This window comes from Protopterus annectens, chromosome 2.part0, assembly GCF_019279795.1.
Source record: "Protopterus annectens isolate FY-2018-M chromosome 2.part0, PAN1.0, whole genome shotgun sequence".
Lineage (NCBI taxonomy): Eukaryota > Metazoa > Chordata > Ceratodontiformes > Protopteridae > Protopterus > Protopterus annectens.
The window spans coordinates 1,627,747,503-1,627,769,918 of NC_056728.1; the positions used below are offsets into that span (position 1 = coordinate 1,627,747,503).

At 39.3% G+C, this 22,416-nt stretch overlaps 1 protein-coding gene across 1 annotated transcript in view; it reads left to right on the forward strand.

Annotated features, from left to right (window-relative positions):
• The window catches only part of LOC122792861 (peroxidasin homolog), a 1,756,079-nt gene that overhangs the window by 1,549,965 nt on the left and 183,698 nt on the right, over window positions 1-22,416 (forward strand). Inside the window, exon 6 of the mRNA XM_044060419.1 lies at window positions 13,852-13,923. Within this exon, the coding sequence (XP_043916354.1) occupies window positions 13,852-13,923 (72 nt within the window). The remainder of the gene's footprint in view (window positions 1-13,851; window positions 13,924-22,416) is intronic.

Below are 22,416 nucleotides of genomic sequence, written 5' to 3' on the forward strand. Positions count from 1 at the left end.
CTTCAAAAGCTTTTCTGGTTATGTAGCTTATTAGTACAAATGGAAGACAAGACACAAGTACCATATAGACATGGATTAATAAATAATGTTTTTGCAATATTTTGAGTGTGTCAGGGATGAGAAAATGCTGTAATACTACTGGCTAAAGGGATAAAAGTGATTTCATTTACCATTGAGCACACACTATCCTGGTCTCACAGGCCTCAAGTTTCAGATCAATATTAACTATACTTTTAGAAATAAGCAACAGTATCTGGTGGCAGCACTGGGGAGTAAATGGTGGCATGTGCCCCCATGAATGTACTGCCCCCTGAGTACTCCAGTAAACAACTCACCCCTAGACCGAATCTAGGACAAAACAATTTAGGCACTGCTGGAAGGGTAGCTCCATAAACATTAACAAAATAAAATAAAATTAAGAAAGAAAGAAACTAACCCAAACAAATTACAGGCCTGCATCTGCAGTATCTGCTGTTAATCCAGTCCGCTCGGCTGCTCTGTTTTGCTCAGTCTCTCATTGGCTTAAACGTATAGCAAGAGGAAGAAAAGTGAGAAAGGGATAAAGAGTAAACATGCAGATATTGTGAATTTTCAAAGACTGGCTTAAAATTCTGGGAAGTAAACAAGTTGCCTAGGATGAAATACTGGATGGTGAAGCAGATTGTGTGGGTGGTGGAGGGGTGTAGAGTGGTAGTTGAGGGGTACAGAAAGATAACAGGATGCATATGTGGACCTAACTGAATGGAAGGGTTTTTTTTTTTTCTTATTACTGCTGGAAGCAGATTAAGTAGTGATGAGAAGAGTCAGAGAATAAGGTACATACATTAATGAATGCAAAGATATACTGACACCTGGAAATGAATACCTAAAAGGGAAACAAAAAATGTAAAAATGAATTTGGAACAGACAGTATAAAATAGTGAGGGAGAAAAAAATCAGTGAAACATATAACTTCTGCTTTGGTTTACTGACTGTGTCCTTTCAGTGTTAATCATAATTTAATAGGAGGTAAGAAGACAATCATACAAAACATGGGGATTCATAGGCTCCCCATAACAAAAAGTTGTAAGTTCTTTTTTTCACTTTATCTACTTGCCACATGTCTGGTTGGCAATCTGATTCAGAATCAATCAGTTTGCATTACCCTTCTTATAGAATAAACCATACAACCAAGAAAGGGCAGTAGAAAGCTTATGTCTACAAATATAAAGTTCTTAACAGATTCAAAATTCTGCATTGTTTTAAGAAACAAGAAAAATAAGACCTTGTGTAAATGAGAAAACATGTACAGCTGCTAAATTTAGGTATGTAGTTCATTACTTAAAATATAATTAAAGTTGACTTTACTTAGAATTCAGCATACGCAGTGACAAGGCTGTTGTTTAAGGAATGGTGCTGGTAACATCTTTATTTTCTGTTTAAAGTGAAAATAGCATTTTCATTTGATTAACCTTATATTTGCAGTGTCTGTTGAATATCTTGGTAAAGCATCTCCACAGCTTCATGTATGAAACAGCAGTTATTTTTTAATTGCAGCAAAACTTATAAATTACTTATATAAATTTACCTGCATATCAACGAATATAAACTTAGTTAGGGACATAGGAGCACAGGAACATACTAGGCAGTCAGTCATGGGGACCTTAAAATGCCTAGCCATATACACCTTTAAGCAGATCCCTTTCAAACACTGATATGAATAGTGCTCACCTCCAAAACTGAGCAAGACAGTAACATGATAACCCTGGTGTAGATTTGTATCTACCGCAATTCAATCATCAAGCCTAGCCTTAAAGGTAGTCAAAGGAGTAATTTGTTTGACCTGTAGTGTTAGCTTATCCCATAGGCCATGAGTATGTTCAGCTAGTAGGAACCTATCTGTCCAGTGAGTCTTGTTTATTTGTAAGTGAAGATTAAGGTCCTTAGTACAGGTGTTTATAGAGCCACTAGTTTTGCAAAGAAATAGGAGGTCAAGTAGGACTGTGTCTTTCATGGCTTGAAAAACAGAACACAGGTCATAGAACAGCAATGTGTAGGCTACTGGGTATAAGGAGAGCCATGCGAATCTGTTAGGGCAGTTGACAGATTTAAGGTATTTCACTTTCTTGGTTAGAAATGATGGGGCCTTTCTAACTGAAGAATATGTCTGGATCTGTTACATACCAAAGGGTAGAGTGTATTCTTTGATGGGTCTGATAAGGGAAAAATACAGTTGTAAGATAAATTCTTTGGATCTCAAAGATATTGTCTTGAAATCAGCTGGGTCAGTGGATGAGTTTCTTGACTAGGATGAAAACATGATGATCGAATGAGAGAGGATTGTCTACATTGGTACCTAGGTCTCTTATAACCGTATCCGTCTCAAGACCATGGAGTACCATTTGTATCATATGAGGTAGGAGCAATGTTTTTTGCCAAATGCTACTGTGCTGCACTATTTTTATTTAGTTCGAGACTGTTTTTGACACACACTATATATGTGCATATTTCAGCCCTTGATGGAGCTGATGTGTATCATCAGATGAGTGGATAATGGTGTCCAGTTTGCAGCCATCAGCAAACATGGTCAGTCACACTTCTGAAATATTGGCTTGGATGTCTGTAGAATAAATGCCCAACATGGAAGAGTCTAGAACTGATCCTTGTGGCTGCCCACCAGTTACAGTTTTCTATTAAAAAGGGAAATAGTCACTTTCACAACTTTGGATTTATTGGATATCAATTTGCAACTGAGGGAACAATGTAAAGATTTACATTAAGGCTGTCCATGTTTTCAATAATACTAGTATGAAGGATAATGTTCAAAGCCTTTCACAAGTCAAGATAAGCAGTGTGCACAAAATGCTCATTGCCCACAGCCCCTTTAATCCTTTCAACGAAGCTTACTAGGTTCATGGTGCAGGGCCTCCCCTTCACAAAACCAAACTGATGGTAATGCAGATCAGATAGGTTGCCTATCTCTGCATAAATGAGTTAGGCTATGATATGTTCCATAGCTTTGCATATAGGACTGCTGAGGCTGAAGGGTCTATAATTCCCCAGGTCTGTAGAAGGACCAGCTTTGTTTGGGGGATTCATAGTGGCTGTTCTCCATATGACAGATACAAACCTTGTGGATAGGCTGAGGTTAAACAGTTTACATAGAGGTTCAGACAATGCATACTTAAGACCGATGAGAATACAGCCTAGAAAACTGTCTGGGGCCATGAAAATATTATTTTTCACCTTTGACAGAGATTCTAAGACTTGTTCCAAATTGTTTCCAGCGAAACTAAATTCTCAGGGATAGTAGGGCAACAATGTGGGTAGGAGGAGTAAACTTGGCACTACATTTTCTGTTAACATATTAGCTATACCCATGGGGTTAGAATAGGTGATGTTATTATATATGAGCTCAGTGCATTTGTGGACATTATTTCTTAAAAGTCTGACATAACTGAAGAAAGATTTGTAATTTGCTTTAGAATCTGTAGCGACCTTAAGTTCATACTCTACTTTGAATTTACTAATAGTGTTTTTAAGTTCCTTGTTGGCTTGTTTCATTTCAAGAGAGGCTTAATCCTAATCATTTTATTTAGAGCAGATGGGTATTGACCATTCTATGCAACGGTTCAGGTGGTGGTAAAATCTAGAGGTAAATGCAGCAGCCCTCTCAGCTGGGTCCATTTGCAAGAGATTGTTTGGGACTTTGCATGGGTATTCCTACAAGATGAAGAAGGTTTGCCTTGGAGAAGTCCCTACAGATGGTTTCAGTTGGTGGTGGGGTGGTAACACTAGGCCTAACAGAGAAGTTGACTGACTTGTGGTCAGATTTGTAAAGGGTTGAGGAGAGGTGAGGTGGGATGTGAGCATGAGGTTAGGCTAGTAAGGACAAGGCTATCTGAGCCTAGAGAGGGACATGTTACAATTTGTTCCAGTGCATTGGTATACATTAAGTCTAGGAAACTCCGACGATAACTATTTTTGAGGTGTAAGTGTGCCAGTTAAGGCTTGGGCAGTTGAAGTTCCCCAGTAAGTAGGTATTTGGTTTGATAGTTAATGCCTCAGTAGTGCTGAGGTAATTTCTGTGATCACTGGGTGACATTCAAGGGGATCTGTAGCTAGCAATGAAGTAATAGTTCAACTTGTTAATGGCGATTTGGATCTCCAGAAGCTCCAAGTTAAGTCTGTTGGTAAATTCATGTGAAGTATTGGTGTTTCTAACAAATATAGGTACTTACCTGCAGTTACTCAAGGGTCTGAGAGCATAATAGGCACTAATTCCTTGTAAAGAGGGAGTGCTGTCATTGCTGTGAAACCATTTCTTAGCAGCAGCACAAATATGAATACTTTTGAGTTGCAGAAGGGTCTCAGGTCTTAGCATATTTCGATTTAGTTGCAAGTAATATTCACTTAAATCCAGGTTTTCTAACAACTTCTCAAATTCCAACCCTCTACAAAAATTATTCCCAAAAGATTTGAAAAATTATCTTATTATAAATCATGTTAATAAGTGGACCATTCTTGAACTATGGCTGCTTTCTGAATAACCACATATACTTTCTGCTTTTGTATAACTGTGGATAGCAGGCAATTTCTGTCCATCTAGCTGTATTAGACATAACTATTATATACTTACAAGCAGTAACCAGGAACCAGAACAGGAGATGCTATCTTACTACTAATCAAAAATGACATCTGACTTGAAAGTGTGAAAATTAAACAAGTCAATACCTTAAATGACAATGTCCCCAACTGACTAACAGTACACCCTGACTTTGGCAGGCATCCATACTTGAACAAAGGACTCTCCTGTTTTCCTGCAACCATGTCTTTCTTCCTTCTTCATAAAGCAATTACGAGCGCGTGTCATTGCAACATCAACAAAATGCTATAATACTAGGTGCCTTTAATAGAGAAGTAGTTGGCATTACATTCACACCACTAAATGAATGTCTATAGCTCATGGTCTTGAAATGAACAATAAACTACCTCATGAGACCAAACTCTTCATAGGTTCATAGGTTCATAGGTAGGTACTAGGCTATCGGCCCTGGGGCCTATACAAGCCCAGCCAAAAAGGTACCCTGGCTTTTGCCACCCAAGAAAATTATTTTCCTGTGCCACTGTCGAGCAGAGCCACAGAAGTGATCCCTGGGGTGAATTTCATATTTCCCATCCAATCATCAAGATTTTTCTTGAAGAGTGCTAATGAGGAGCTTTGTTTGATATAGATAGGTAGTTTATTCCAGAGTATGGGAAGTCTCTGGGACAGGAATCTATCCCTCTGGCATGTTCTGTTTATTGTGGTGGCAAGGTTTAGGTCCCTAGAGGGTGTAGCTCATAGGAATTGAGATTTCTTTAAACGGAGCATGTCCAACAGCTCTGGGTTTGACATAGCTTTGTATGTTAGGCAGAGATCACCTCTGAGTAGGCGATATGCAGTGGAGTAAAGCAGGAGGTTTTGAGACGGTCTGCAGAGAGCATCTGTTTGAGGCCAGTAATCCTGTTTGTGAGGTATTTCTGCGGCCTTTCCAGTTGTTGTAAATGTCTTGTGGGGTACATACCAAAAGGGGCGTTGTACTCTATAATGGGTCTAATGAGTGATGAGTAGAGGGGAACAATGACCTCTTTTTTTCTGGATGAGAAACATTTTGTGATGAGGTGTGCCATGTAGAAGGATTTCCTGACTACTGTGGCAATGTGATTATCAAAGGAGAGCCTACTGTTCAACTGTGTCCCAAGGTTTCCTATCACACTTTCAGTGTGAAGTATACTACTGCCTATGCTGTAGTTCATGGGTACAGAGTTTTTACCAAAGGGGATGACAATGCCCTTTTTGGGACTGAGCTTGAGGCCATGGCTTTGGCACAAGGCATCTGTCTCAGTGAGGCCCTTTTGTAGGATGTCCACATTGTTAGGAGTTTTGATTATGGCTCCTAGTTTGCAAGTCATCTGCAAACTTCTTTAGCCAAAGACCTTCTGTGTTAGCCTGAACTTCAGAGAAGTAGATACCAAACAGGAGAGGACCCAGGACTGAACCTTATGGTAGTCCACTTGTCACTGGTCTGAAGTCAGATTTGGAGTCTGCTACTTTCACAGTGTGGGTTCTGTCAGTGAGCCAGTTGGCAACCCATCTTGTGACATAGGGATTTATACCTAGTTTAGTGAGTTGATCTATAATTCCAGAGTGGGGGATGGTGTCAAAAGCCTTGGCAAGATCTAGATAGGATGTGTGAACCACCTTACCCTCGTCTACGGCTTTGGCGACTGCTTCAAAGAAGTCTATCAGGTTTAGGAGACATGATCTGCCTTTTACAAACCTGAACTGGGTGGGGTCCAGAGTTTGGAGATTACCAATGTCTTTGTTTCTAAGTTCCATGGTGATACATTCCATGGACTTGCAGACCAGGCTTGTCAGGCTAATGGGGTGGTAATTCCCGGGGTCCGTGGTGGCTCCCCCCTTGTGGAGTGGGATAACCGTCACTGTGTGCCACTCAGCGGGCACAAAGCCTGAGATGAGGCTATGATTGAACATGGTACTTAGGTGGGGTGTCAGTTCGTTCTGTAGTTCGTGTAGAACGCAGCCTGGGATGTTGTCTACTCCCATGGATGCTGTGTTCTTGGCTTTGGAGAGTGTGGTTTTTACCTGTGCAGCTGTGATTACAGGAGCTTTGCATTCTTCCCATATAGAGATGAGCTCTTTAGGGGGTGAGAGGGGGGGTGGTAAAGTTAGCAATGAACCTATCTGCCAGGATGTTGGCAATATCAGTTGGGTCTGTATATTTAGTGCCATTTTGCTGTAACTCTGAGCAGATCTGAGTGTTGCCATTGAGATTTTTGACATAGCTATAGAATGCTTTGTGGTTGTCTTTAGAATCAGTGGCGATTTTGTTTTTGTAACTAGCTTTGGAGGATTTTATCAGGGATCACAGCTTCTTACTGAGGCTGACCAGGGAGTCCTCCACTCATGAGATTTTACTCTCTCTTGCAACAGTTTCTTCCTTCTGTTGTACAGTTTGTTTATGGCAGGGGACCACCAAATTGGCTTCCTTTTTTGGGGGGATAGCATCTTGGTTCTGTTTGGGATAGCACAATCCATGCACTCATGTAAGTGCTTATAAAGTGCAATTGCATAGGCTTCAGTAGTCGTAACTGTATTGTCCATCTGCATGGGTATCATGAAGTTCACCATTTCTGTCTTAAGAAGCATGAAGTTGGCTTTGGAGAAATGTTTTACCAATGTTTCCTTAATGGGGGGTGGGGGCAGGATATGGATATCTAGGGTAATTAGCTTATGGTAAGATCGGACCAATGAGGCGTTGACTTCAGGTGTGGAACACCGGTCCTTCATGATGGTAATGACTAGATCTAGGATATTGTTGCTCCGATGGGGGTGTGGATATCTTGATCCAGGGCATTGGAGTTTATGAATTCCAGAAAGTGTTGAGTGAAGGAGTTGGTACATGAGTAGTTTTCCCAGTTAATGGCAGGGTCGTTGAAATCACCCATTATTAGGGTGTTTGGTTGAACCCTAATATTTTCCAGTACATCAAGAAAAGGTGAGTGGGAATCCTGGGGCATGGTGGGGGATCTGTAGCAAGCTACAATTTGGATTACAGTTTTGCCCAGAGTTAGTTACACTTGGATAACCTCGGCTGCATTATGCTGAGCATCTAGCCTGGAGGTGTGGATATTCTTAATGAATATGGACACACCTCCACCTCTGGTGTTCCGGTCCAGGTTACATGGCCGAAAAGGGTGGTATGAGTTATAGCCTGGTAGTGCAGTGGTGCTCTCTGGAGCATTGAACCAGGTCTCAGTCACTGCACAGATATCGATGTCCTCCATTTCAAGGAGTGCCTCGAGTGAGTGCATTTTGAGATTTAGACTTCTAGCATTGAGTAGCATCACCCTCAGTTTTTGCTTGCCTATTCCTGTTACAGTGGTGAATTTGTCATTTGAACCTTGCCTAAAAAAGGCACTATAGGAGCAGCAAGAACCTTAACCAGTATCCGGAATCCCAGGGGTGACAGGTGCAGGCCATCTCTGGCAAAGCATTGTGGTCTGTCGACCATGTCATCCCAGGCAGACAGATACTGGATCCCCTTAGAATAACACCAGAAGCTTAGCCAATTGTTGAAGTCACTCATTTTGTCCTTGCACTGTGGTATCATTCTGGGTGATGGCAGAATGCTACTCAGGGCTAGGGTCATACCTGCCTGGGCTACAAGATCAGAGAGCTCTTCCATGTCTCTTTTCATGTAGTCCAGGGAGGTACGTCTCATGTCGTTCACACCAACATGGACAATGACAGAGTCATATTTGTACTTGTTGTGGAGTGACCTGAGTGTGTGGGTTATGTGGTGGATCCTGGCACCTGACAGGCAGCTGACAGCAACCTTCTCCTTGTTTAGCCTGGTGAGTGGGACATCAGTGTGCCTGACTACAGAGTCACCTATGACTAGTGTGTTGGGTACGTTGTTTTGCCTTATTGGCTGTGGTTGAGTGGCACACTGAGTCTGCGGGCTATGTGTCATTTGGGTTGTGTTGGGGGTGGAGGTTGCTTGCATTTCTGCTTTGGGGGTCTCTGTTGCTTGAGCAGATTATTATTGAGAGCCTCTGCAAATGTTTTTATGTTTCTATGTGTGGATTTTGGTGGTGTAGATTTAGTGAGACTATGTGATGAGTGTGGTGTGGTGCAAGTGTTTACCTTCTTCTCTTGACTGTCAAGTTCAGTCTTGGTTGGAGAGAGCTTTGCCTCCAGTTTGGCTAGATAAGTTCATCTCTCACAGGTTGTAGTGTTGGGTGGTAAGAGGAGAGGGTTGTCTGTGTACATGAGGCAATTTCTACATTTCCCCAAGATGCCCAGATTCATCAGATAGACAGGAGAGAACACTGGGAGCTGACCATTGGACACGCCTGAATAAAAAACAATTTTCCTCTAGATAAGTGAGGAAAGTGAGTACAAGAGCTATTTTTCTCTAAACAAGTGAGGAAAGTAAGTACCAAAACTTTTTTCCTCTAGGTAATGAGGAAGGTTGAGTCCTGTAGTAATTAGTAGGTTATTTAGTGCTTACAGCAAGTTCTGAACAAGTGCTGATCACGAATAAGCAAATTCAAGTGCTAAAACTAAGAATCTATATCTGGACTAAACTAGTTACAGGGAAGGGGGGAAACAAGTGCAAATGCAGATTTTTAAATCACAAAGTTGAGAGAGATGGAAAAACTGCCCAAACAGCCATAACTACAATTTCTGGGCCAGAACCACTCCTTATGTGGTTGATAGGTTACCTAGTGCTTACCACTCCCACTGATAAGCTAGAAGGCTTCCCTCCAACACAGAAAGCTTGAGGGGCTCAGAAGCTTACATACAGTCCTGGATACAGCAAATCTGAATCTGGACTACACTAGTTACAGGAAAGGTAGGAAACAGGCTTAGATTTTTTTTTTTTATATACAGGAAAGTAGCTAAAACAGCAGTAAAAACAATTCAAATGCAGTGCAAGCTCGCACACTTGAGTATGTAGCAATGCTAGACCAAACAGTTTAAAAAAAATGCAATTAAATTAAAATGACTAAAAACAAGTGCAGAAGGAGTCTATTAGGTAGAATGTGGTAAAGAGATGGGACTGGGGGGAGTGTCCCAGATCAAATCTACAGTGGGGGTGGGCAACTGCAAAAGCCTCCAAATTTAAACAACATAACAGGAATAGGGAGGGTGGAAACCAAAACCTTCAGCAGAGATCTGAAAAACTATACAGTGAAGCAAAAATAACAGTGCACAACTCTGAAGTCAGCCAGCAATGATATAAAATTAGTCAAGTAACTATTAACAGTACACAACTCTGAAGTGCCAGAAAATATACTTAGCTCTGTATATCTCCAGATAGTTTGAAGATCACTCTGTCAGGACACAGGAAGGCTCCAGCAATGATATGCCTTAAACATCAACAATAACATAACTAGCCTTTTCTCTGATACAAAATCGTTGTCCCATGTAAATAAAATAGCTTAAGGCAAACTGCCCTTGAGTGCCCTCAACTATTTCTGATCCTCTCCAAATGCTCTGCCTGTGGCTTCTTTCCAGTCTCAGCTCCCCAGGCCCTGCCATGTGGCTACCTATAGGCCTCAGGTAATGATTCATTATTAGACCTCAGTATAAGCAGTATTCTCTGTTGCTGTCTAAAACTCAAGTCTTTTCTAATTCACTTACTGATCATTGCCCAGTAATCTCAGCACAACCGTTTAAACAATCAAGCCTCTATACAACTAATAATAGGCAGACACTTTACTTGAGTCCAAGGAGTCAAAGCTTCAGTCCCTACTGAAGCAAAAAAAAAATAGACTGCAACCCTCTCTGTAGGGTAACAAATTCTTATCAAGCCGATTCTTATTTCATACTATGCTGTATCCAAGATACGCTGTTCTCACAAGTTACTAGATATCTAAAAGAACAGAACAGCATTGTCCTTGTATTACATCACAACAGAAATGAATTCCTTAACAGAACTAAGAGGACGTGGATAGAATGAAAAATAAAAGACCATCATAGCAATGAGCTGCATATTTTCAACAATAGAAAGCAATGCAGTGTTGCAACCAACTGTGCAAAGATTATGTAGATAAGAAAACAACAGTTTACCTGTTGTTGGGGTGGATTGACATAATGGTTAAGGTCATTACTTAAGGGAAACAAGGCACAGTGTTTAATTCTGACTTCTGGTTATTGCTTAGGGTTGCAATAGTATGTAAACTGATAGCCCAGTATTTACTTATGAACCTTAGCTAAGACTCCAATGCTGTTTTGGAAAGCAATCAAAAAACAATCACTGACAAAACATTAATCAGGTTCTTACTCCTAAATCCATCGTGCACCATCGAACCCTTCATCCAATAGCACTTTAATCTTATCACCAACCAACCTATTGCTTATAATAGCTCTATAACATCCTCAACAACCTTTTTTCTAAAGAGTTAAGAAAACTCTTAGAAGTGCTTGAAGGTGCAAAATTTCACCTAGCTTTCCTATGAATGTCAGCCAAGTTTATAGCCAAATATTTAATACACCTCCACTATTTATCCCTTATCTCAGGAATTGCCCCAGCTCCCCTCACACATTTAGTAGTAAGCCTATGACCCAATCTATCTTATGTCACAAGCCAGAATGGCTTCACACTTAGTGCAAACTCAACTATTTAACCAAAATATTAGAAAAAATATTTATAAAACATCGATTTGACCACATAAACAACAATCATTTACTTATGATTGCCACCAAAACCATATCCAGTAGAAAAGCCATATTGCAACGTTTTAATCGATAAAGATCTGTTTCACTAATCTACAGAAACTGTCAGTTAAGTAACAACAAATTGCCTACCTGACTTGAAAACAGAATTCTCCTTCCATTCAGAATGGTTTTAAAAATTATATTTTTAAGAAGTAACTTATGTGATTATAATTTTAATTCTTATAAAAGAGGGAGAAGTATTGGTGACATGCTGATGCACAGTTGCTTTATATTTTCAGAGGAAACCTTGGGAGAAAGGATTAATTTAGACAGGTGTACTTATCCCTGTTTTGTGTGTAATGTGTACTGTTTTGTACAGACATTATTGAAAGTAAAAATAAAGTAAGATTTTAACCAGCTGATATATACTTCCATAATGAGGGTGAAATATATGCTTTATAATGCACAGGTGGATTAGTATATACAGGTGAATCTGTTCAGCGGCTTAAGCATAGATTGAGGGAACATGTGAGGGATATTAATAGTAGGAAAGTAGAAGGCCTGGCCACTATGCATTTTCTAGAGTGCCATAATGGTGACAATATTTCAAGTTAAAATACCGGACCAAAGTGAATTTGGTTGAAAGGGATGTCAAAATCTTAAATATGTTATTATTTATGGAGTCAGTATATATTTTAAAATATCTTTAAATACTGACTGTATTTGGAAGTATTTGTTGAAGTAATTAAAATTCTTAATATGATTAGATGTCTTAGGTGGAGTGTGTTTTGTATTACCTTTTATTGCTTTTGATAGAACTCATATGATGGTTTTGCTGAGGTGCCAGAGGGGTTTAATTAAGTAGCTTATCTTTTATTATTTTATGGAATTGTATCCGCCTTTTTTGTACAAAGCTTTTCATTTAGTTGTCATATATTCTGTACCACTGTTCATTTACATAACACTGACCACACATGTAGTATGGGTATTCAGATGAATTCTGTCTTATATACTCATAGACTTTACCTCAACTGCAGCAACACCTGCTTAGGTTGGGTCAGGATAACTCATGGATAACAGGATATATGCTGAGCCTGAAAAGAATGCCAAGACACAAACTGAGTTATAGTCACATGACACACTTGACACACAGACACTCTATCCTTCCTGGGTGGTTTTCTACCCATTGGTTGTAGTGAAGACCCTGCCTCATCCACACATGAGCTACATGGTGTACAGCATGAGCACTCACTCTCTTTATCAGGGAGTTGGGCTAACCCTGTGACTGAAGGCATCAGCACTACCCCCCTTGTGTTTACAGGAACAGAGGAGCACACTACATCCCATATGGGTATTAGGGTTGCCACCTTTTCAAATGCCCAAAGTGGGACATTTTTGGCATAAACGTCAGATTTGCAGGCCAAAACATACTCACAGCCAGTACAAAGGACAGAACTTCCCTTTTTTGCCTAAATAAAAGCTTATTCTTGTAGCATTTTAGCTGCTTATTCTGTTTCTTATAACTTGTATGTGGTTGAGATACAGAATAATTGTTTTATGTAACTATTACATAAAATATAGGAAATAATTTTGCCCTATAATCTCAGGACATTTGCCATTTTTACAATTTTTTTGCAAGACACAACTCCCCAAAGAGGGACTGTCCCTCTCAAAGTGGGACAGGTGGTAACCCTAATGGGTATACCCACAGAACATCAGTCTATTAAGGGTCCTAAGACCCATAACATGTCAGAGCCAGTCCATTACATGCTGGCAGTCCAAGGATTCAACCAGCAGAAGTGTTGGGCTATCATCTTGTTACAGTCTTCTGCTATTCATGCTCGGATAGATGTGGTTGGCATGGTGCATGGCTTCCATGAGGATGTCACCAAGAACAGCCATTGCCATAGTGAGGCCCTTGATTTCAGGGATGATGCCACCTTAATTCTCATGAATACTCCAGTGGCACATGTGCATGCACATGCATTTATTAGATTGCATACCTTCATCTGAATGCCATTATATGGCCATTTGCATTCACCTATTCCTCTGCTGTTTTACTTTCTGCTGGATTTCACTTGGAGACACTATGAACTGCAACATACTTGCAAGCAGCAGCTTCCTGCACAATAGAATGCTGTATTCTTTGCAAGTTGACAATGAATACTGATCAGTATGTACAGACATCTGAGAAGGTTAGAAAAAATAAACAATGACTCATTTTTCTGACTTGATGCTATAAAGCAAATAGCATTTATTTTTCTTCCATTAGCATATAAGCACCACTTGACTGTTTGTACATGCATTTATTACATCATTTGAAAAAAGAAAATAATTTTAGCCAGAAGGAACCTTGCAACATTACAGTGTGGCTTCCCGAGGAGGGTCTTCAGCTGATCAGTGGTGGGCAATCATACAAACACATAAAGCTCTTATTGTAAATGCCATGCTGATATACGTGATAACAGCTTGTTTATGAAATGAGTGTTAATGTTCAGAATTAAAAAGTGGCAAAACAAAAGTGCGCTGCAATGAGTCTCTAAAGCAATTTCATGTAAGGAAATTAAATTGTCATGCTGTTGTGAGAAAAGTGTTTTACAGCATTTTAACTGGAAATGACACTGTTTTCTGTTTTTCAGATTCTTGCATAATAATAGAATCTCCAGAATACCTACTGAGACTTTTTCTCGCTTGAATTCTCTGAAAAGACTGTAAGTGATCATTTACTATGTTTAATATCAATTCCATTTCCTTGTGGGCAGTTAAGTTACACAATGAAATAGTGCATGTATATACCATAAAAAAACAACTTACAATTATAAAGCCACAACCATGTTTGAAGATGCTGATTTGAATTTTTATATTTGCTCTTGCAAAGGAAGATTTTCAAAGGGAATTAACCTTAGTGGTTTAAAAAGGCATTTTGATAATTAAAATGTTTGGTTTACATCCAACTAATTATAATCTTTGACTTCCTTAAGCCTGGTTTCCAGAGCTCAGAATGTGAATCAATGAGCCTGTGTCAGGTATTTACCAAGCAGCTGTTTCTCTATGATCACACAACATTTTGCATCATAGAGAGCACATTACGTCTCAGTCTGCTGCCTTCATCTGCATCATGAAATAATAATACAGTGACTTTATACAATACCCATTTATTATTTTTTTACATCTCTTATGATGTTTTATTTGCCATGCCTCCATTATTCCTAGATCACCATCTTTCTGACCAAATAATCTATTCTAGAGCTACAAGCTGATGTTGCGTACCACTGCAGATCATTTACCACAGTGAATGGAATGATCTCCAATTCAGATAGGCAGGGTTCTAGCCGAACAGCTAGCATAATAAATTAGCAACCCATAGAGACACCTTACAACAACAGAGAATCTTTTTGCAGTTCCACAGACAATATACCAAAATATCTTCTCCTCCATACAGAGATAATTCCAGCTGATTTGTCCTCTAACTGTTTCTGTTTTCCTTCTCCCACAATGATACCCATTGGATTGCCTTCCTTCTCCCATATGTTATTCCTTACAAATTCCTCCCAATACTTTTTTCTTACCCAGAGATCACAAATCACAAATCTGCTCTACATCTGGATGCTTGGGTTTAAATCACTCTCTCTTTCTGACTGTTTTTCATTAACTCTATCCTCCTTGCCACTTCTGAGTTAGTATCCTTAGAAGGATCATCCACCAGTATGCTAAATGACCCTCCTGAGTTAGCACATTTAGAGAACTATCCACCCCTGTGCTAATATGAATATATATCTATACACACACACACACACACACACACACACACACACACACACACACACACACACACACACACACACACACACACACACACACACACACACACACACACACACACACACACACACACACACACACACACACACACACACACACACACACACACACACACACACACATGCACACAGACACACACACACAAAGAAATTATATGTATTTTCTTATAAATCCATCTATAGAAAATACTCTTGAGACATCAACTTGCAGTTCAAAACAGGATTTGTTTACAGACGACAGAAGAAAACATTCAAACTTGCAAAATGGTGAAAAGGGGAAAATAAGACCCCGTTCTATGTTCAGCAAGTAGACTTATGCAGATTTCACTTCCCATACAGCTTTCATTACTCCAGGTATGTTCTCACAGTACTTATAGAAAGGGACTGCTTTCCCTTGCTTGCAGAAACACAGTGCTTCCCAAACCCAAGGGATATACGATTCAGCTTCACTTTCCAGCATAAGGATGGCCGCAGGATGGTTATTTTCTTCCACGTCAGCTTCCCTGGAGACTCCTAACACACTGCTTCCTTGGTTCAGAACATAAGGAGACAGGAATTTACTATTACTGGGTACTACCAGCCCTTAGAACTATTAATTTGCAGCTGTTTTTTTTTCATTTGTTCCTGTGATGATTCTTCCTCTTCTCTCCATCTAACTCACCTTCTGCATCTGTAAGCTAGAAGACCAAACCCTTCAGCAGTGTGTCCTCTACAGGTTCAGTAATCACCACTATGTTACTGCATAGACATACACACACTCACACACATTTGCATGTTGTCTATGGCCCTATCAGTCTGCTGCTCATCACTAGCACTCAATTCATTGTAAGAGAATGTCTGGATTGCCCTCCCAGAAGGAAGAAATCCCTAAGAATGGCTCAGTAATGGAGACCTCATTACTGAAGCTGGCTACTTGGAAAGACAAATTTGCTCTTATGGGAATTTTCTGTGTACTCCCTACCACCATCCTCAGAGAAGACAGGTTTGCCCCTGGTACTGTGTCTTCCTCTGCACATTGTAGGGATTTCCTGAATGTTGTCTCACCGCTTCCCTTAGCAATCTGCTATGCATGCTGCAGACGCAGTGACTGCAGTGCTGGGCCTCTGATGCTTCAGTGCTTCAGGGTCATAGTTGGCTCATATGGCACCTAGTGTCATTCCCTGATCTGGCACATCTCAAATCTAAGTTGAGAAGCAAACAAACAAACAAATGAATAAATAAATAAAAATAAGGTCTCCCCAAGCTGGTGCTCCTAATTGCTCTCCTAAGGAGAAGTGCCAGGCCCCTGATTGCTAAGTGAGGAACAAAAAAAAGTTATTTCTTTAAAAAAATTATAGCAAACTACATGCTACAATTACAACAACTTATACAACACATTATATGTTGAAGCAAGTGCTTTGGTCTAGAGCACAGAAGGAATCTCATTTCTATACTAACTTTCATAAACATTGGTACTGAAATGAATACCAGTACTGAAATCATAATACCCCCTAACCCCTAGCACCCTGCCCCCTTCTCTCCATCCTAACTATGCTTGTGGCTTGCCTTCATGCATGAACAAACTTTGGTTGAAGCATGACATGCTGCCTGTTCCAGTGTTGTCTGCTGCAATAAGCCCCATGTCTGACAGAAGTCACCATCTCTGCAAGTTAGACTGCATCCTTCCTTCCGCAATGGCTGAGCTGCCATCACCATACACTCCAGCCATCTGTAGCTTGCTGTTCTAACACTGAGATTTCTAACTGATCCTTAGTTATCTTGGTCACAGTCTGGGCTTTATCTATGTGTGCTACATTGGCAATGGCTGGCATCACGTATTGCATGTTGTCTTGTGGACACACAATCAGCTGTAGCACACAGAGCTCTCCAAGCAGTATAATATATCAGAGCCATCTGCACAAGAGCAAATGATCAGCTCATCAAAAGCAGTAGTGCCGTGGACTCGTGCAACACTCCACCATGATGTGGTGATGTAGCAAGCTGCACTGGCTTCTCCAGAAAGAGCATCCCTATCTGCACACTGATGCCTAATGCATGCATAAATGCAGGTGTGCAGCAACACATTACTTTTGTGGTTGGAGGCATGTGATTCCACCCCACTTAACACTACATCTATAGGTCCGTTGGCTGGAATTAAGTTTGATTTCCATACTAGCAACTGTTTGGACTGTGCTGAATTTCAGACTACCAAGATAAGAAATCCCACTTGGGAAGTCCTTCTAAGTGCTTCACAAGCATTATTTGAGATTTAGAATAGTGGTAAAGTCAAAATTTTGTGAAAAATTCAACACAGTAGTATCAGTGCTACATATCATTGCAGCAGACACCAGAGATAAAAGGCATGCTGTGTGGAGTCAGGTATGAAATTCAGATCAAACATTAAACTGAGGTCCCATCTACCTGAGTTGGTGGTAGCTCAGGTAGATATAAAAGATCCCACAGCACATAAAAAAAAGTAAGACACATTCCTTGATACCCCTGCCAAATAGCCCCCACTAGTATGAATACTATCTTGGGTCTCCCAGAAAAGAGGCTACTGGCCTATGGGGACTAACCCTGTCAACAAAGGATAAACAAATTAAAAAAAATTAGAAGAACTACAACAGTAAAAGGAATTCTTAACTGTCATGGAAGAAAATAAATTGTTTTCTTGAAGTAATAGTCATATTGAAGAGTAGATAGGCAGGGTGGTATGAAGGGCTGAAGATATTTGGAACAAATTACATTATGATAATTTGTGCATTACTGGACTGGAAGAAGGCATGGAAAAAGACAAACTCATTTTGTTTCTTTAAAAACAAATGCTAGCTGGATGGCTGACCTTTGTGGTTATTTGTTAATGTGAAAAGGATTCACAAGGTAGGTCAAAACTCTGGAAATAAAAAGAGATTTCCTTACTGACCTGTTAGGTGGCCACACGGGGTCAAGATACAAATTCTGACAAAGACTGATGAATTCAAACAGTTGACTTTTTAGCTGCATAATAGAAGTTTCTTACAGTTAAGTGTGACTGACAAAATTGCATGACTGCATTCCACAATGAACTACTAAACATTTTTTACCCAGAATACATACTAAGAAGCAAACAGATAGTTGATGTCATTAAAGTGTGTATATTGTTTGTAAAATAAAGATGGTAAAGGAGCAAACAAAGGCTGCAAATACTCAACAGCATATAAATTCCTTCCACACAAGTATTGAAGACAGGAACAGTCCAAACTGGAATAAAAATTCAGTTTATTTGTGCACTGGTAACCGCTTTCACCCCTTCAGGCTTCCTCAGACCATTAAAACTTGGACAACAAGAACAATTCTACTTTTATACTTCCATAGTATACCAATTAAACAACTGATTGATCCAACTATGTAGTTAATGTATTTCATGTTTTCAATTTCATATATTTGTAAGTAGTAGGCTATATTTTTAGTCTTTCAGTGTGAGATTCCTTTAGTGAGAATACCACTTTAATGAAATTGAATGAATTAGCTACAGGTTGGATCAATGTTTAATTGGTATACTATGGAAGTATAAAAGTAGAATTGTTCTTGTTGTCCAAGTTTTAATGGTCTGAGCAAATAAACTGAAGACTGTTCCTGTCTTCAATACTTGTGTGGAAGGAATTTATTTACCATCTTTATTTTACTTTAAAATTTTGCTGCTGTTTTTTTTTGGTAAGGAGCATTTACTCCCTGGTATCATCATTTTGTGTTTGATTCAGTTGTATATTGTTTGTCTTGTATGGCAAAATAAAGGAAATCTGGAATTAAAACAAACAAACAAAAAAGCAAATATGCACAATCCAATTTGCACACTCAACACCTTCCAACATAACCCAGGAATGTGTCTAATAAGTATCTGAAGGATGAAACTCCACACAGGTGCAAGCAACTACATGGCACCTGATTAACATAGAAATGAAATGCTGATTGCAATGTAGTTTGCCAGGACAATGATTGCTTCTTCAATAGCTGGAGAAAGTAGGAAATCATGGGTGGCAACTGGAACCCCATGCACAATGCACAACACACCACTTTCATAAAATGGGCAGGCCTGTGAGCTGCTTCAGTTCCTCCTTGCCTTTGTACATAGTTTGTATGCTTGAAGCCTACCCAATGCAAATATATATCTGCAATCAGGCTGTTACGTTGTTTACTGTGTGGTGTTTTGACCATTGCAAATACCAGTGGCAAATGGTGACTTCAAAGTAAGAAACAAGAGCTGTAAGAAGCAACTGAATTATGCAGTGGTGTGGTGTTTTATTATGACAATTCAATGACAAAATCAAACAACAGGTTATGTAATTCACTTTCATCAACAGAGTGCCTCAGTACCCACTCTGTAAGGCCACTTTATTGACTATATACACCTCAGATGTAAGACTGCAAACGAGGCTAGCCATACAAGAATTGGAGCCCAAGCTAAAGAATCAATGGGCAACCCTGCTACACAACGGTCTCACAACAGTCTCCCATGGACTTCCCCAGTGCTCCTCATCCTGTCCTGATACCATCCAGATAAATTACTTCTTGTTTTTTCATACTTTGTCTTTCTGTATAGTTTCCCCATCCTTTTCACACACCTTGAATGGCCAAGACTCCACTGTAATAAGTTTGCAGAAAATAAGTGAATTAAGCCAGGACTCTGAGGGCCTGTCATAGTTTTCTGAATACTCTGTTGTAAATCTTAGAGCTTTTCATACAACCTTTTGATCCAATGATGATCTGCACAAAAACTATCATGCGTAAAAAAAGAAACTTAGCCTTACTCCTTTCTTTCAAGGAAAAATAAGTTGCATATACAGTTTAATGTTCAAAGCTAACAGCACAGTATGTCCGCAATAAACTGAGAATGTAAATGCTTGAAAAGAGATATAAAGTACATGCAGATGCCACACAGAAGGAACCACAGCCAATGACTCACCCAGAGAACAAAGTACTGTTCATACTTCTCAAAATCTTAATGCAAGAACTCTGGGCAAAGTCCTACAAAATGGGGGGATCAAAGGCCCAAAAATAGGAATGTAGTTTAAATATTGCTCTTATAAACCTAGAAGGTTGCTAGAGTAACAGGGTTTGTTTTAACATACATTTTCTGAAGGACTTGAAGTCTGAAACTCAAATGTATGTCATTATTTAATTACTTCAGTCCTCAGATTATCCCAGTGATTTTGCAGAAAACCACAAATTCTATGAGGAACTGACCAAATATATACACCAATAATCTGGACAGTTGAGAGATATGGTGCTGTTAGATAGCAACATTGTGTGTTGCTCCACTGTGTCAGTTATCAGTTGCTGTCACACACATACTGTCCAGAGTGCCACAGATAGCCACATTTTGTGTGCAGTGCTAATGTCTGACTATGATGCAAACTGAAACTAATATAGCCAGCTTGCTACTTTTATTTAAACAGCAGCTTGCTACTTCTACATAAACAACTCCTTCCTCACACACACTGCAACATCTGCCCCAACTATGCAGTCATTTTCATCACAGACAACCCCATACCCATCAATTACTGCCACTTTATTACCTGTGCTCACCTCAGATGTCTGATTGTGTCAAAAAAGAAAAATAGCCACAGCAAATTATTCCATATGGCTTAACAAAAATGCACACTACTTCTGCAAAGCTGAAATACTGAATGCTTTACTTGAGCAAATCACAACAGTTTCAATCACTTTTATCCACAGACAACCTCATATACCTAACAATTAAAACAAAATGTATTATCTCTGTAAGATATCCAATTGTAATAAAATAAAAATAATGATAACTGACCACAATAATTTATTTTAATGCACCGACATACATATACACACTTCACCATCAATTACAGCCCCTTATATTACTGTTACTACACATCACAGATGTTCAGTTGCAGTCAAATAAATGAAAAGTATATAAACTGCAGGAATATATTTTCTCAGCTCACTGCTATCAGAATACTGAAAGCGACTCGCTGCAAACCCCTTCATACCTCTCAACCTCTTAGCTCAAGAATGAATGAGGAAACAAAATAATGATGTACAAGGGACAAAAATTAGGAACAGGTATTGCCCTTATATACTTAGAAAGCTACTAAAATAACAGGCTTTACATTAGCATTTTTCCCTGAAGGATAAGTATGAAACTCAAATGTCACTTACTTAGTGACTGCAATCCTCATTGATTTGCTAGAAAAAACACAACCTTTATGAGGAACATACAAAATTTTAAGCAAAAAAACTCAGAAATTTGAGAGCATCTAACCCCCCCCCGCCACACACACACACACGCACACACATACACAGATGTGAGCATCCATTACAGCCACTTGCATGGCTGTTACTGTATCCATCAATTTGCCAGAAAACTCACAAACTAACAAGGAACAAATCAAAATCTGAGGCAAAAAGGGATATTTCTCAAAATCGCAAACAGTTGAGAGTGTCTATGTCTTCACACATGCATGCATGCACATAAACACATATACATACACACTCACTTACACAAACATACACTTAAATTCTTAACACATGCTGACAGCAGGAATAGTGCCTGTAAAAATACTATACTAGAAAAGGAAAAAAAGAAAGAAAACTTCCATCCTATGCTTATGCCTCTGCAGCTATATGTTCATTCTTTCCTTCCTTCACATTCAGTCTAAGGCTGTCTCAGTTACCTGAGGCACCCTGAGCCATTAGGAAGGGCATCACACTGCATCATACAGCAAACCTATGAGATGCATGATAAGCTATATTTCTGACATTCTCAAAACAGTGCAAACAGCTGAAATAAGGCTGTCTCCTTATTCTCCATGTTGGAATTTTTGAATAAGCATAATACCAGGTTGTTTTCAAAAACAACCTATCGAATGGAGTCAGGTGATTTTTTATAGGTGTTTTTCAGATTGACTACATGGAGTTCATGTGTAAGCAAACAGAAAATTGACTACTATTTTTAATTTTAAAATAATACCCAATTTTCTAACTTTAAGCATTGATATTCTTTTTTGGGGGTGGGTGGGGGGGCCTGCAGCCAGTACCTGAAAATCTGCTGCACCAGTGCCTTTTTCCCCTATCTGCTTCTTCTCCATGCCGTTTCTTCCATCCTGAATTTGAAGATTCTGTGTTGCCACCATCTTTTATACACTTTTAGTTCTGGCAGAGGCTTTCATTATACCTTCATAACATTTTTTTTCAATTTTGACTTGACTTTTATATTAATGTAATTTTTGTTTTGCATTATATGTTTCTTTAAAGATATTTATTATTATTATTATTATTATTTGCCATTATGTTTCATGTGATGTTGAATTACTGAAGTATTATATTTATTGTCCAATTTTGTCCAACACTTAGGATTAAAATTTTAATGCTTTAATAAATAAGGAAATACAA